The sequence below is a fragment of the Halichoerus grypus genome, unplaced genomic scaffold (assembly GCF_964656455.1).
Source record: "Halichoerus grypus unplaced genomic scaffold, mHalGry1.hap1.1 HAP1_SCAFFOLD_107, whole genome shotgun sequence".
Taxonomy (NCBI): domain Eukaryota; kingdom Metazoa; phylum Chordata; class Mammalia; order Carnivora; family Phocidae; genus Halichoerus; species Halichoerus grypus.
Genome location: NW_027555036.1, coordinates 64,667 through 80,219, shown reverse-complemented (window position 1 = coordinate 80,219; position 15,553 = coordinate 64,667). Strand labels below are relative to the sequence as shown.

The window sequence follows — 15,553 nt, the reverse complement described above, 5'->3', positions numbered from 1 at the left end:
ATGTGAAAGACTTCCCAGAAAAATTCAGAGTTGAGACAAATACGTAGAAACCTGGGGCGCCTGGGTGGCTCAGTTGGTTAAGCGTCTGCCTTCAGCTCAGGTCCTCATCCCAGGGTGCTGGGATCAGCCCTACATCGGGCTCCCTGCTCAGCAGGAAGCCTGCTTCTCCCTCTCCCACTCCCCTGGCTTGTGTTCCCTCTATCACTGTGTCTCTCTCTGTCAAGTAAATAAATAAAAGCTTAAAAAAAACCAAAAAAACAAAAAACTTAGAGACCAGAGTTCTCTAAGAAATAACTTAGAAAGAGTGATACTTTCCCGTGTACTTTGGGTACACATTTTAAAATACTGCACCTCAGTGGGCTAAAGTTATAATGCATGGCCTAGTTTAATAGCTAACATTTTGGGAACAGTGGTGACGTCTTTAAGCCTAGGATACATTTCGGGGCCCCTCAGTTGAGCGTCTGACTCTTGATTTCGGCTCAGATCACGATCTCATGGTGGTGAGATCCAGCCCTACACGGAGCCAACTTTGGGCTCCGTGCTCAGCGGGAAATTGGCTTGGCTTCTCCCTATCCCTCTTCTTCTGCCCCTGCCCCGCTCACACTCTCTCTTTCCCTCTCTCAAATAAATACATATTAAAAAATAAATAAAACTAGGATAATTTTCAAAGTAGCCTACCTTAGTAAAGTTTACTTAGTTTTTGTTTTTACATTTTGTTTCCAGTTTTATTGAGCTGTAACTGATGTTGAACATCCTATTAAACTTTATAAAGTATGAACAAAAACTTAAGAAAACCATTTCTTAACTGAAGAAGTATCTCAAAGTTGGGAAGCAGAGATTTTTGTGGGGTTGTGAGGGAAAACCCTCACAGCTGGAGAGAAAACATATCTGTTTGTCTAACTTCAGTCACTTCTCATGCATTGCTTTGCGTAATGCTGGCTCTCTGTGGGAGCTTGGGGAAGACCTGTCATCTTGTTAGGATGTTCAGGAATCTTTTCCTAGTTTCTGTATGACGTAGCCGAGGTGAAATAGTAGCCGAGTACTTCTCTAGATGAGCCACAATTTGCAGAGGAAAGCCAATGTGTTTGGAGCCATGGGAGCTCATATTGCCCAAGCCACCTAGGATGTGCCAGTCATGAGCAGAGGAGCTGACTGTTGTCGCCATTGTGTAGCGAGGAAACCATGGCTTTACCCAAGGTTACAAGTCCCTCAGGGATTAGGCTGAGAGTTGAACCTTGACTGGTAAAGCTCCAAAGCCCAGGTTCTTTTCTATCGTATCACACGACTCTTCTGTCTCTAGTTTAGTCAGTCGAGTGTTTAGTCTCCTGGAGGGGGAAGAAGTGACTCGACTGCTCCGAGTTTCCCGTTTAACGACACCCCTTCCCAGACCCCAGCAGAGTAGGATAAAGAACTCTGCCACTCCACAGGGGCCTAATGAAAATGTGCACTTCACAAAGTTCCATCCGTCAGAGTTACTACTGCACATGTCCGGTTCAAAGTAGGGATTCTACCCCTGGGGGACAAAAATGAGAGCTCTCATTACCTTTTTTATCAAGTTGTCTTCCAATTCCAAGCTGCCAGAATTAGGTGGGCAAAGAAGGTTTGGGGCTATACACACTGATAAATTATAAGCTGTCATCTGATTGGATGAGGAATGTTGCTCAATGTTGTATAACACTCCAAAAAGGTATCGCAAGAGAACAACATTTGCTCTTGGCAGCTGGGCTAAAAGCCTAAGGTCAGAAAAATACACTTTTAAATTAGGCAAGTGATTCCACTTAGGAGGTTGGAAATACAGAGACAGGGAACAGGATAGATCCTTGTGTATCTAGCACACAACCCGCCGTAGCAGAGTTCCAGGCATGAATGTATACAAAATTGTTGCACTGAATTCAGTTCCTGAGCCAGATAAAAACTTCTCTGGTTAGTTAAATGTTTGACAGACTCTTAAGGTCATAACCCTGGCAGTCGATGCTCTTGCATCTGTCTTGGACCAGGGGATTTCGTCGACCAGTTTCACGTATCCACATCTTGTAAAACGGCCAATGATTCCACATTAATAATATCAGGAGAAGAACAATAACAGCCCTAAAGCGTGCCTCTACTCTGAAGCTGACCCCCATGGGTGTGAAGAATTGAAACTCTTTGGCATCGGTCATGATTTTAGTGGGCAAAGCTGCAAAACGTAAGCCAATGTTCTCCTAATAGTATGTTGGCTGTATTTTGGAGATGTGACCAGAGTAGAGTAATTTTTGCTTCATTACCTCTGGGCTGCAGTTATCTTCTCTTCGTTCCCTTGATGACTAACACCGAGCCATTTGTCATAGTGATCGGATAAGAGTATAGTTCCTTGGATATTTCTCAGGAAATCCTTATGAAGATAATAAAAATGTATATATATTATAGAAAATATGTATTGGAAATATTACAGAGAAAATATGTAGTTAAAAAATTCAGTTCATCCCCCAATTCCTTCACAGATACCCAAACTGTGACCCACACGGAGCTCGCCTCTGACTCTCCTTTGACTGGCACACGCAGGAGCAGGTGCTTGGATTTTCTCCCGCTAAAATTTAGAGGCATAAAAGCAGAGCTTAGGCTGTGGTGGAAATGAACATAAAGCTCCCTTCTATCTTCTGTAACTTATTTTTTGTGTGTGCTTTTTTTGCAAAGTACCACAAACTGACAGGGTCTGGCTATAGACCATCCTAAATCCTATTAGCTTCTTGGACAGAAACACACATACCCATGTTGCTTGTTTTAGACACAGTGCTAGCTCTTAATTCTAGCCAAAAAAGTTCTGAAACAGTCAAAACACAAACAGGTGGGCTCTTGCACACATATTAGGAAAGAAGTAGGTCTTCTCACTCGGGGTATGTGTGCTCCCTGGAAGAAAGCTTCTCTCATAATTGCTTCATTCTTCCTTTTCTTAGCTGTCTAAAAGGCGAGAGTCTAATGGCAGACTCACTGTGGTCCTGAGGATAGATTCATTTCTAGTTTAGGCCAATTCTCCAGTTAGTTTGACATGATATTATCAAGGCCAAGGTTGCAGAGTCTGATTCTCCACCAAGATCAGTCAACTTCAGGAAGAGAAAACTTTAGAAATGTCTAAGCACTATACCCACAAGTGTTCCCCCTCCTCCTTGTCGGTGCTTATCACACGGAATCAGGAAAGAACCTACTTACTCTTGCTAGAAAATCGATTCCATGTGTGCACCTTACAGAGGGCAGTACTCATCTTGCTACCTAGTGTATCATCATTCTTCTCCTGTCTCCTGATGCCTATATGTATATTACTACTAGATATCACCATGGCCCCAGTGTAGGAGTGGTTACCTAAGTCATTTCTGGACTTTGCTATTTATCACATCTTCGAACATTAATGGGGGACAAGGGAAGACCAAATGTGACTGAGATTCTAAGACTGTAGTCAACTACATTAACATAGGGTTGTTCAGAGCTGCTAATAAGTGCCAAGTTGGATGGATTAAATTCTCCCCCTGTTCTATTTCTTTTGGAATCTTTGCCTTCATTAGGAGGGTGGCGAGGATATTTGCTTTGGTAAACAGTGTGTATGTGTCAGTGCGTATTTTGAAATTTATTATCATGACTCGTAGTCATTTCAGTATTAGTATTTTGCATGGAGTCTTCAGGAGTGAAGGTGGGGAGGGCGGTGTGTGGTGAAAACAGAAAGTATTACTAACATATGGGGCTTTTAACTCCTAAAGTAGCTTCCTTAAATTTTGAATTTGTCAAGCGTTTTTCAGTTTCTCAGGTTCTTAACCTATGATGCCCATTATGGTTCTTGAGCAGTCATGATGAAGGACACCAATCATAGCTTCAGTTACTCGTGTGGGGATAATGCTAGAACCTTCCCTACCTTTAAGACGGATGCGACCACAAGAAGAGATTCGCTGTACAGGTTCACTTTTACCCCAAAATTTAGTTTCTCCTTTAGATCTCTGCATGATATTATATTGGCTGATTTGCTGAAGATGCCTTCTGTGAGTGGCTCTTTTTGATTAATAAAGGAAAGCATACCCTGTAGGAAGAAAAGAAAAGTATATGGCATCTCAAATCCAGAAACGCAGAGCACAAGCTTGTCTTCGTTTTGAAAGAGGAGGGGAATGTATTGGCACACTGTTTTAGAGCGGTAAGGACGAAAGTCAATTTAGATTGGTTTTTTTTCAGTGTCTCTCTCTATACTTTCTACCCAAATATCCATTTTACAGTCATACACTGAAACATTTTTAACACTTCTTTTAGTCATATTTTCCTTTCCATTGAGTTTACACTTTTAAGTCAAACATTTCTGCTTCAAGGCCTTTGCGGAATCACCGTCTGTTTCCTACTTTACCATTCTTTTCTCATTATTCCCTTACATAGATGCTCTTCCCCAAGTAGGGAAGTCGATTTAGGAAATACTCATTTCCCATTTGTTTATTTCTCTTTAAGTGCCTGTATACTCCATTCCTACTTGTTCTATTTCCTTCCCTCTTTTAAAGTCAGGCTCAAAAACTCTCTTGTCCTTCTCTAATTACCCTACCTTCTCATGAGTCTTTCATTGTCTTTTGCTCTATTTTCATGTCCTCTCCCTGCTGTGTAGAAAGTTAATGAGGGCTGCACTCAGGGAATCCGACGGATCTAAAGTCTATTATACTACTTATCTATTGTGTGACCTGGGGCACATACATACTGTACTGAGGCTATTCTGATTCGTTTGGGATGATAATCCTAGCTAGCCCCTAAATTTGCTGTGATGCAAGGAACTGGGGGAGTAGCTAGCAGGTAACATGCTAGCTAATATGATACATTTCTTCATGTCTAGCAGAACGTCCTCTCCATCCCGTACAGTGCTTGCAGAGACACTGAATACTCAGTTAATGTCAACACTGACAATTCACTACAGCAGTTTGAGATAACACAGGCCAAACTCTGGGGCTTTCATTTGACATATTCTGTTAGGATTAACAGATTCCTATTTGCCAGAGGATGAGTCTATCCTCATGTCAGATGTTTGCAGTTGTTAGACTGAGTAGACTCCGCTGAAGGAGACTTGAGACTAATGTGAGTTCAGGAAGGCAATGAAGGGAGAGTGTGAAAATGAGCTGGACTCTCAGAGACTCACATACACAGAGTCCATTTTGACTGATCTGAACAGGCCTCCATGGGTCTTTGTGGAAACAAGACACAAGTGGAATGGACAACAATGTCTTTTCCTGTTGCATTTGCCTCATGATTCTGCACGACCTCAATCAGATTCTACTCTTTGCAATAACAGTAACAGAGCTTCTTAGGCAAAGCCAGTGGCTGTCTAACGACTTCTCCATTTGGGAGTAGATTTGGATGAGGACGCTTGGCCTCTCAGACATTCCCCTCCTTAGAGGTCTATAGAAGACCAAAATGAGATGACCTACCAGAATTGGGAAGGCCAGGGTTTCTATATAACACACATCCATGAGGGAAACTCCAAAGAGCTGTCCTGGCTTTGCGGAAGGTGGGGCTGTGCCCTGGTTTTCCTGGCAAGTGCTGCAACCCCAACCAAAGGCCCTGTCTCCGAAAGAACGGCTTTTCACTGTCTTCTGGCCGGAGTCTAAGGAAGAAGTGAGAGTACTAGTAGTAGTAGTTGTTGTTTAATTTGTTGAACCTTCTTTTTCCTTTTCTTTTTTTTTAAAGATTTTGTTTATTTTTTGACAGAGAGAGACAGCGAGAGAGGGAACACAAGCAGGGGGAGGGGGAGAGGGAGAAGCAGGCTTCCCTCGGAGCAGGGAGCCCGATGCGGGGCTCGATCCCAGGACCCCGGGATCATGACCTGAGCTGAAGGCAGACGCTTAACGACTGAGCCACCCAGGTGCCCCAGACTCATCTTAGTTCCTGATGACTTGTATTTTCCTAAAGGTTTCCTCAAAGCAATGTGGTAAGCATCATAAAACCAAGAAATGTCAAAAACACGTAGGGATTGATGATACGTGTCTCCAGGTTCTGAATCGAAAGTCTACCTTCTAAGGTGGACTGCTGCCAGTTAGCTGTGATTAGCTAGGCTGAAATCATACTAGCTCTAGTCTCAGGGGCACTTCTCCTAGTCCTATTAATGGCTTTTTTTGGATTACATCAATCATCTTATTTAATCTACACAACAATTCTAAGATTTAGAACTTATTTTTATCCACATTTTAGAGATGAATAAACTGATGCTGAGCTAGAATAACTGGCCAAAGATAATATAGCTGGTAAATGGGGGCACAGGACTTTACACTCTGGAGAGGTTGTTTGACATCAAGTCAAGTCCTTTTCTCTCAGTGATGCCAGTTCTTTTCAACCCGTTGCAAAGGGCACTGGAATCCTGTGGTGCCTCAAGAGCCCCTGAGTGAAAAGAGGAGGGAGGAAAAGAAGGCCCCTTGCTCTGGCTTCAACCAGAGCACATCTAATATACATAAATATATACATTATGTTTATATATTTATATAGTATAAGTATCTAATGATATATCATATATATAACTACATACATATGTAGTTATATATGTGTATATATATATATATATATATATATATATATATATATATATAGCACCCATTTAGACATTGGTTACAATAAATTCCCATCACTGTAGCATACCATGATGATTCCTAATGCTGTTATGATCTGCACTAGAAACTTCTTGAAGTCAGAGACCTCATCTTATCCTTTCTTTGGTCTCACAACAGTGTGGAACCTCCCTTGACCTGTGAGCCAGCCTTTGGAACAAGGAGCAGATGGAAATCACTGCCCTGGCGATGCTCTGGGCTCCAGAAGAGCGCTGTCTAAGCATCTCCCATGACCCCTGGCAACCTTGCTGTCTGCTTCCCCCAAAGCCAATTAAAATATTCCCGGTACCTGCAGCTTTCTCGCTGTTAGCACGACTCATTGAGTTCTCTCCCAAGAGGGAAGTGATGTATTCTCCAAATATTCTGAGGCAATTTTCAATGAGAAATGCGACAAGAGAAATCTGTAACACAAAAAGACAAAAATGGGGTGCTCTTTTTCATAGGGCATAGTTATAAATCACATTTTGTATATAGACCTTGGATCTAAGAAAAAATGTGAAAGACTTCCCAGAAAAATTCAGAGTTGAGAAAATTACGTAGAAACCAGGGGCACCTGGGTGGCTCAGTCGGTTAAGCGTCTGCCTTCGGCTCAGGTCATCATCCCAGGGTGCTGGGATCAGCCCTACATCGGGCTCCCTGCTCAGCGGGAAGCCTGCTTCTCCCTCTCCCACTCCGCCTGCTTCTGTTCCCTCTCTCGCTGTGTCTCTCTCTGTCGTGTAAATAAATAAAATCTTAAAAAAAAAACAAAAACCAAAAAACATAGAGACCAGAGTTCTAAGAAATAACTTAGAAAGAGTGATACTTTCCCGTGTACTTTGGGTACACATTTTAAAATACTGCTCATCAGTGGGCTAAAGTTATAATGTGTGGCCGAGTTTAATAGCTAACATTTTGGGAACAGTGGTTAAGTCTTGAAGCGTAGGATAAATTTCGGGGCCCCTCAGTTGAGCGTCTGACTCTTGATTTCGGCTCAGATCACGATCTCATGGTTGTGAGATCCAGCCCCACATGGAGCCAACTTTGGGCTCCGTGCTCAGCGGGGAATCGGCTTGGGCTTCTCCCTCTCCCTCTCCCTCTTCCTCAGCCCCTGCCCCGCTCACGCTCTCTCTTTCCCTCTCTCAAATAAATACATATCAAAAAATAAATAAAACTAGGATAATTTTCAAAGTAGCCTACCTTATTAAAGTTTGCTTAGTTTTGGTTTTTAAATTTTGTTTCCAGTTTTATTGAGCTGTATCTGATGTATAACATCTTATTAAACTTTATAAAGTATGAACAAAAACTTAAGAAAACCATTTCTTAAGTGAAGAAGTATCTTAAAGGTTGGAAGCAGAGATTTTTGTGGGGTTGTGAGGGAAAACCCACACAGCTGGAGAGAAAACGTATCTGTCTGTGTAACTTCAGTCCCTTCTCATGCATTGCTTTGCCTCATGCTGGATCTCTGTGTGAGCTTGGGGAAGACCTGTCATCTTGTTAGGATATTCTGCAATCTTTTGGTAGTTTCCGTGTGACATAGCAGAGGTGAAATAGTAGCCGAGTACTTCTCTAGATGAGCCACAATTTGCAGAGGAAAGCCAATGTGTTTGGAGCCATGGGAGCTCATATTGCCCAAGCCACCTAGTATGTGCCTGTCATGACCAGAGGAGCTGACTGTTGTCGCCATTGTGTAGCGAGGAAACCATGGCTTTACCCAAGGTTACAAGTCCCTCAGGGATTAGGCTGAGAGCTGAACCTTGACTGGTAAAGCTCCAAAGCCCAGGTTCTTTTCTATCGTATCACACGACTCTTCTGTCTCTCGTTTAGTCAGTCTAATGTTTAGTCTCCTGGAGGGGGAAGAATGACTCGACTGCTCCGAGTTTCCCGTTTAACGACACCCCTTCCCAGACCCCATCAGAGTAGGTTGAAGAACTCTGCCACTCCACAGGGGCCTAATGAAAATGTGCACTTCACAAAGTTCCACCCGTCAGAGTTACTACTGCACATGTCCGGTTCAAAGTAGGGATTCTACCCCCTGGGGGACTAAAATGAGAGCTCTCATTACCTTTTTTATCAAGTTGTCTTTCAATTCCAAGCTGCCGGAATTAGGTGCGCAAAGAAGGCTTGGAGCTATACACACTGATAAATTATAAGCTGTCATCTGATTGGATGAGGAATGTTGCTCAATGTTGTATAACACTCCAAAAAGGTATCGCAAGAGAACCACATTTGCTCTTGGCAGCTGGGCTAAAAGCCTAAGGTCAGAAAAATACACTTTTAAATTAGGCAAGTGATTCCACTTAGGAGGTTGGAAATACAGAGACAGGGAACAGGATAGATCCTTGTGTATCTAGCACACAACCTGCCGTAGCAGAGTTCCAGGCATGAATGTATACAAAATTGTTGCACTGAATTCAGTCCTGAGCCAGATAAACACTTCTCTGGTTAGTTAAATGTTTGACAGACTCTTAAGGTCATAACCCTGGCAGTCGATGCTCTTGCATCTGTCTTGGACCAGGGGATTTCGTCTACCAGTTTCATGGATCCAGAAGGTGTAAAACGGCCAAGGATTCCACATTAATAACATCAGGAGAAGAACAATAAGAGCCCTAAAGCGTGCCTCTATTCTGAAGCTGACCCCCATGGGTGTGAAGAATTGAAACTCTTTGGCATCGGTCATGATTTTAGTGGGCAAAGCTGCGAAACGTAAGCCAATGTTCTCCTAATAGTATGTTGGCTGTATTATGGAGATGTGACCAGAGTAGAGTAATTTTTGCTTCATTACCTCTGGGCTGCAGTTATCTTCTCCTCTTCGTTCCCTTGATCAATAACACCGAGCCATTTGTCATAGTGATCGGATAACAATATACTTCCTTGGATATTTCTAAGAAAATCCTTATGGAGATAAAAAAAATATGTATATATATTATAGAAAATATGTATTGGAAATATTACAGAGAAAATATGTAGTTAAAATATTCAGTTCATCCCCCACTTCCTTCACAGATAGCCAAACTGTGACCCACACGGAGCTCGCCTCTGACTCCTCGTTTACTGGCACACGCAGGAGCAGGTGCTTGGATTTTCTCCCGCTAAAACTTAGAGGCATAAAAGCAGAGCTTAGGCTGTGGTGGAAATGAACATAAAGCTCCCTTCTATCATCTGGAACTTATTTTTCATGTGTGCCTTTTTTGCGAAGTACCACAAACTGACAGGGTCTGGCCATAGACCATCCTAAATCCTATTAGCTTCTTGGACAGAAACACACATTCCCATGTTGCTTGTTTTAGACACAGTGCTAGCTCTTAATTCTAGCAAGAAAAGTTCTGAAACAATCAAAACACAAACAGGTGGGCTCTTGCACACATATTAGGAAAGAACTAGGTCTTCTCACTCGGGGTATGTGTGCTCCCTGGAAGAAAGCTTCTCTCATATTTGCTTCATTCTTCCTTTTCTTAGCTGTCTAAAAGGCGGGAGTCTAATGGCAGACTCACTGTGGTCCTGAGGATAGATTCATTTCTAGTTTAGGCCAATTCTCCAGTTAGTTTGACATGATATTATCAAGGCCAAGGTTGCAGAGACTGATTCTCCACCAAGATCAGTCAACTTCAGGAAGAGAAAACTTTAGAAATGTCTAAGCACTATACCCACAAGTGCTCACCCTCTTCCTAGTCGGTGCTTATCACACGGAATCAGGAAAGAACCTTCTCACTCTTGCTAGAAAATCGATTCCATGTGTGCACCTTACAGAGGGCAACACCCATCTTGCTACCTAATGTATCATCATTCTTTTCCTGTCTCCTGATGCCTATATGTATATTACTACTGGATATCACTATGGCCCCAGTGTAGGAGTGGTTACCTAAGTCATTTCTGGACTTTGCTATTTATCACATCTTCGGACATTATCGGGACAATGGAAGACCAAATGTGACTGAGATTCTAAGACTGTACTCATTACTTCATTAACATAGTGTTGTTCAGACCTGTTAATAAGTGCCAAGGTGGATGGATTAAATTCTTTCCCTGTTCTATTTCTTTTAGAAGGTTTGCCTTCATTAGGAGGGTGGCGAGGATGTTTGCTTTGGTAAACAGTGTGTATGTGTCAGTGCGTATTTTGAAATTTATTATCATGACTCGTAGTCATTTCAGTATTAGTATTTTGCATGGAGTCTTCAGGAGTGAAGGTGGGGAGGGCGGTGTGTGGTGAAAACAGAAAGTATTACTAACATATGGGGCTTTTAACTCCTCAAGTAGCTTCCTTACATTTTGATTTTGTCAAGCGTTTTTCAGTTTGTCAAGTTCTTAAACTATTATGCCCGTTATGGTTCTTGAGCTGTCATGATGAAGGACACCAATCATAGTTTCAGTTCCTTGTGTGTAGATAATGCTAGAACCTTCCCTACCTTTAAGACGGATGCGACCACATGAACAGATTCGCTGTACAAGTTCACTTTGACCCCAGAATTGAGTTTGTCCTTGAGGATTCTGCAGGATTTTATATTGGCTGATTTGCTGAAGATGCCTTCTGTGAGTGGCCCTTTTTGATTAATAAAGGAAAGCATATCCTGTAGGAAGAAAAGAAAAGTATATGGCATCTCATATCCACAAATGCAGAGCACAAGCTTGCCTTCGTTTTGAAACAGGAGGGGAATGTAATGGCACACTGTGTTAGAGCGGGAAGGAGTAAAGTCAATTTAGATTGGTTGTTTTTCAGTGTCTCTCTCTATACTTTCTACCCAAATATCCATTTTACAGTCATACACTGAAACATTTTTAACACTTCTTTTAATCAGATTTTCCCTTCCATTGAGTTTACATTTTTAAGTCAAACTTCTCTGCTTCAAGGCCTTTGCGGAATCACCGTCTGTTTCCTACTTTACCATTCTTTTCTCATTATTCCCTTACATAGATGCTCTTCCCCAAGTAGGGAAGTCGATTTAGGAAATACTCATTTCCCATTTGTTTATTTCTCTTTAAGTGCCTGTATACTCCATTCCTACTTGTCCTATTTCCTTCCCTCTTTTAAAGTCAGGCTCAAAAACTCTCTTGTCCTTCTCTGATTACCCTCCCTTCTCATGAGTCTTTCATTGTCTTTTGCTCTATGTTCATGTCCTCTCCCTGCTGTGTAGAAAGTTAATGAGGGCTGCACTCAGGGAATCCAACGGATCTGAAGTCTATTATGCTACGTATCTTTTGTGTGCCCTGGGGCCCATACATACTGTACTGATGCTTTTCTGATTCGTTTGGGAAGTGCGGAGGATGATAATCCTAGCTAGCCCCTAAATTTGCTGTGATGCAAGGAACTGGGGGAGTAGCTAGCAGGTAACATGCTAGCTAATATGATACATTTCTTCATGTCTAGCAGAACGTTCCCTCCATCCCGTCCCGTGCTTGCAGAGACACCGAATACTCAGTGAATGTCAAAACTGACAATTCACTACAGCAGTTTGAGATAACACAGGCCAAACTCTGGGGCTTTCATTTCACATATTCTGTTAGGATTAACAGATTCCTATTTGCCAGAGGATGAGTCTATGCTCGTGTCAGATGTTTGCAGTTGTTAGACTGAGTACACTCCGCTGAAGGAGACTTGAGACTAATGTGAGCTCAGGAAGGCAATGAAGGGAGACTGTGAAGATGAGGTGGACTCTCAGAGACTCACATACACAGAGTCCATTTTGACTGATCTGAACAGGACTCCGTGGGTCTTTGTGGAAACAAGACACAAGTGGAATGGACAAGAATGACTTTTCCTGTTGTATTTGCCTCATGACTGTGTAGGACCTAAATCAGATTCTGTTCTTTGCAATAACAGTAACAGAGCTTCTCAGCCAAAGCCAGGGGCTGTCTAATGACTTCTCCATTTGGGGATAGATTTGGTTGAGGACGCTTGGCCTCTCAGAGTTTCCCCTCCTCAGGAGGGCTATAGAAGACCAAAATGAGATGACCTACCAGAATTGGGAAGGGCAGCTTGTCTTTATCACACACATCCGTGAGGGAAACTCCGAAGAGCTGTCCTGGTTTTGCGGCAGGTGGGGCTGTGCCCTGGTTTTCCCGGCTAGGGCTGGAGCCCAGACAACAGACCCAGTCTCTGAAAGAACGTCTTTTCACTGTCTTCCGGCCGGGGTCTAAGGAAGAAGTGAGATTAGTAGTAGTAGTCGTTGTTTTATTCGCTTAACCTTCTTTTCTTTTTTTTCTAAAGATTTTATTTATTTTTTGACAGATAGAGAGACGGCGAGAGATGGAACACAAGCAGGGGCAGCGGGAGAGGGAGAAGCAGGCTTCCCGCCCAGCATGGAGCCTAATGCAGGGCTCAATCCCAGGACACCGGGATCATGACCTGAGCCCAAGGGAGACGCTTAACAACTGAGCCACCCAGGCACCCCGCTTAACCTTATTTTCACCATCCCCATTCTACGGTACATTCATTGCAATGGCTAGAATAGGGAAACAGGCATTTGTTGTGTAGAATTCTCCATTTTTTGAAATTGGCCAATAGCATTCTTATGGTGTTAAGATTTCTTCCCCAGATCCTGCAAACTGATGGTGAAACCTAGAGACTTGATCAGACTTAGTGTCAATGCTTTCAATGCCATCTACTGCCTGTTGTGCTTTATCTTGAGGCACTTAACTTGTTGTTTGTTTCCTATTGGTAAGTATGATTAGTGGATTCATCCAGTGTCAGATCCGATTTTAAAAGCTCAAAAGATCTGGTATTCAAATCAAGCTGAGTTTGTTAATCATCTGCTTTCACAGTGAGTCTCCTCCCAGCCTTAGGTTTCCTCTTTGGCTTTCTGAGTGCTCAACTTTTTTTTTTCTTTTAAGATTTTATTTATTTATTTGGCAGAGAGAGACAGCAAGAGAGGGAACACAAGCAGGGGGGGGATTGGGAGAGGGAGAAGCAGACTCCCACTGAGCAGGGAGCCCGATACAGGGCTAGATCCCAGGACCCTGGGATCATGACCTGAGCTGAAGGCAGACGCTTAACGACTGAGCCACCCAGGTGCCTCTGAGTGCTCATCTTTCTATGATCAAAAGGATCTGCCTTTCATGACATGATCCGCCTGACCCCACTTCTCAGGCAGCCTCTGGTGTCTCTGCTCTCGGCCATCCCCAAGGATGACTTCCTGCAGTCAGGGTTCTTGGGAAATAGTCATTACATGCTGGCTATGTGGTAAGATTCCAGGTGACTGTGTTTTCTTATGATACCCCACCAAGCTACCCAGAGATGATTTTTTTTTTTTGTAAATTATGTTTGATATTTACTGAAAAGAGTCTAATCCACAATGAATTGCACCCAATTCCTCACACATACTCAAACATACATGTATATACACCATACCAGTACAAGGCTTGAAAGAAAACATACAAAAAGAAAAACAATGAGAGATTATGAATGCCTGATTTATCCCCAATTTCCAGAGAAGATTTTGAATTACCCAACATTCCCTATCAAAGGAATGCAGAAGAAGAGCTTTACAAAGAAAAGGTGATCCGCAGTGAAAAGCTGAGTTGAAAGTTTCTACTGCTCAGCTATGAATGTTTTCCTTATAAGATACCTTAACATTTGCTTACATAATCTGCTTAAATAACTGAATTCTTTAAAAGTCCACAGAGGAGCCAAGCTGTAGAAGGATAAACAAATGAGCAACATTTCACCAAACACCCATAAACACCTGTCCACTGGGCTTTTCTGGGATGTAGTGAGTGCATCACCATATCCACTCACGTGGGTGGCAACACTCATGGCACTTGACCAGAGAGACCAGGATCTAAGAACCAGAAGCATCCTGGTTCTGCCACTTAGTTAGATTACTCAAAAGTTTTTAAGCTTTGGTTTGCTTAACTTTAACATAAATGCTGCTGCCTACAACTCGTTGAACTAAATGTAATGTACTACTCAGCACAAGGCATGGCTCATGGCAGCCTTGATAAAAGTAATTTCCTTGCTCAGAAGGCCTCAGGCAGTCTAGACATCAGTCTCTTCCCCCTCCAAAGCAGACATCACTCCCATTCTCTATTTGATTTTGCAACCTCTAGAAGGTAGGCAATCATGAAGGATTGCTACCACTTTACTTAACTAAGGCTCTTTCTTCCTGCCCTGAAATTGATTCCCCTACCATTTTAAAAGGAGTGAAGAAAGAAAGCAAATACATTCTTAAATCCAGGAGGAGATTCCTGTCCATCAAAATGTATGCATTTGCTGAAGACACATGTTAATATGTAAGTTGAGTTGTTGTATGCAACCTGGGTTCCCTACTCTTCCCCTAGTTTTATTATTTCTAAAACTACCCAAATAGATTCCATTATTCAGCTTTAATAAGAAGAATGCTCTTAAGAAGAATGTTGTATCCCTTGGTACAAAGCTATATATCTAGCTACTCTATGAGTATATACAGAAAATAAGTACACATTGGGTCCTATACTTTCTCCAAGGTATTTTCAGCCTTAGCTGGATGTTTTATAATGTACATTATTTGCTGTTAGAGTTCATGTTGCCTCTATTACTAATAAAAATATATGCTATAGCCATGAAAAATATAGGAATGATTAAACAAGCTAACTTTATGGAAACCTATTCTTTCTTAAACAGCCCTGGCAAGATTTGGGTTAATGTTTCCTAATGCTTGAATTAGGGTATGAATATTAAAAAATAAAATTTTGGAAACTTTGTGCTTATAGAATAACAATCATAACAATAAAATACTTTCTATTTTGGCCCAATACTTCTCAGATGAATAACACATTTTCATCAGAGAAAACAAATATCAATGGGAGAATACTGGAATGCTAGGGAAAAAAATAGCAAGAAGGAAGATTAAAAAGCCCTGACCACAAACATTCAGTCTAGCTCCAGCCTTGACCTGTGTCTGAAGCAGACATGGAAGGTGGGGGCAGAATTGAGACTTGAATTCTAACTGTAACCCCAAGGCCACTTCAGCCTAAGCCCGGAATAAATCCAATTCAGTTCCATAACTCTTTACTCC

At 42.1% G+C, this 15,553-nt stretch overlaps 1 protein-coding gene across 1 annotated transcript in view; it reads right to left on the bottom strand.

Annotated features, from left to right (window-relative positions):
• Positions 1 to 6,876: 6,876 nt before the first annotated feature.
• The window catches only part of LOC118534890 (rho GTPase-activating protein 20-like), a gene marked incomplete at its 3' end in the record, with an annotated part of 28,722 nt that continues 20,045 nt past the window's right edge, over positions 6,877 to 15,553 (bottom strand). Inside the window, exons 9-13 of the mRNA XM_078065552.1 lie at positions 12,519 to 12,694; positions 10,970 to 11,131; positions 9,349 to 9,458; positions 8,629 to 8,818; positions 6,877 to 6,988 (exon numbers count right to left, since the gene is read on the bottom strand). Of these exons, the coding sequence (XP_077921678.1) occupies positions 6,877 to 6,988; positions 8,629 to 8,818; positions 9,349 to 9,458; positions 10,970 to 11,131; positions 12,519 to 12,694 (750 nt within the window). The remainder of the gene's footprint in view (positions 6,989 to 8,628; positions 8,819 to 9,348; positions 9,459 to 10,969; positions 11,132 to 12,518; positions 12,695 to 15,553) is intronic.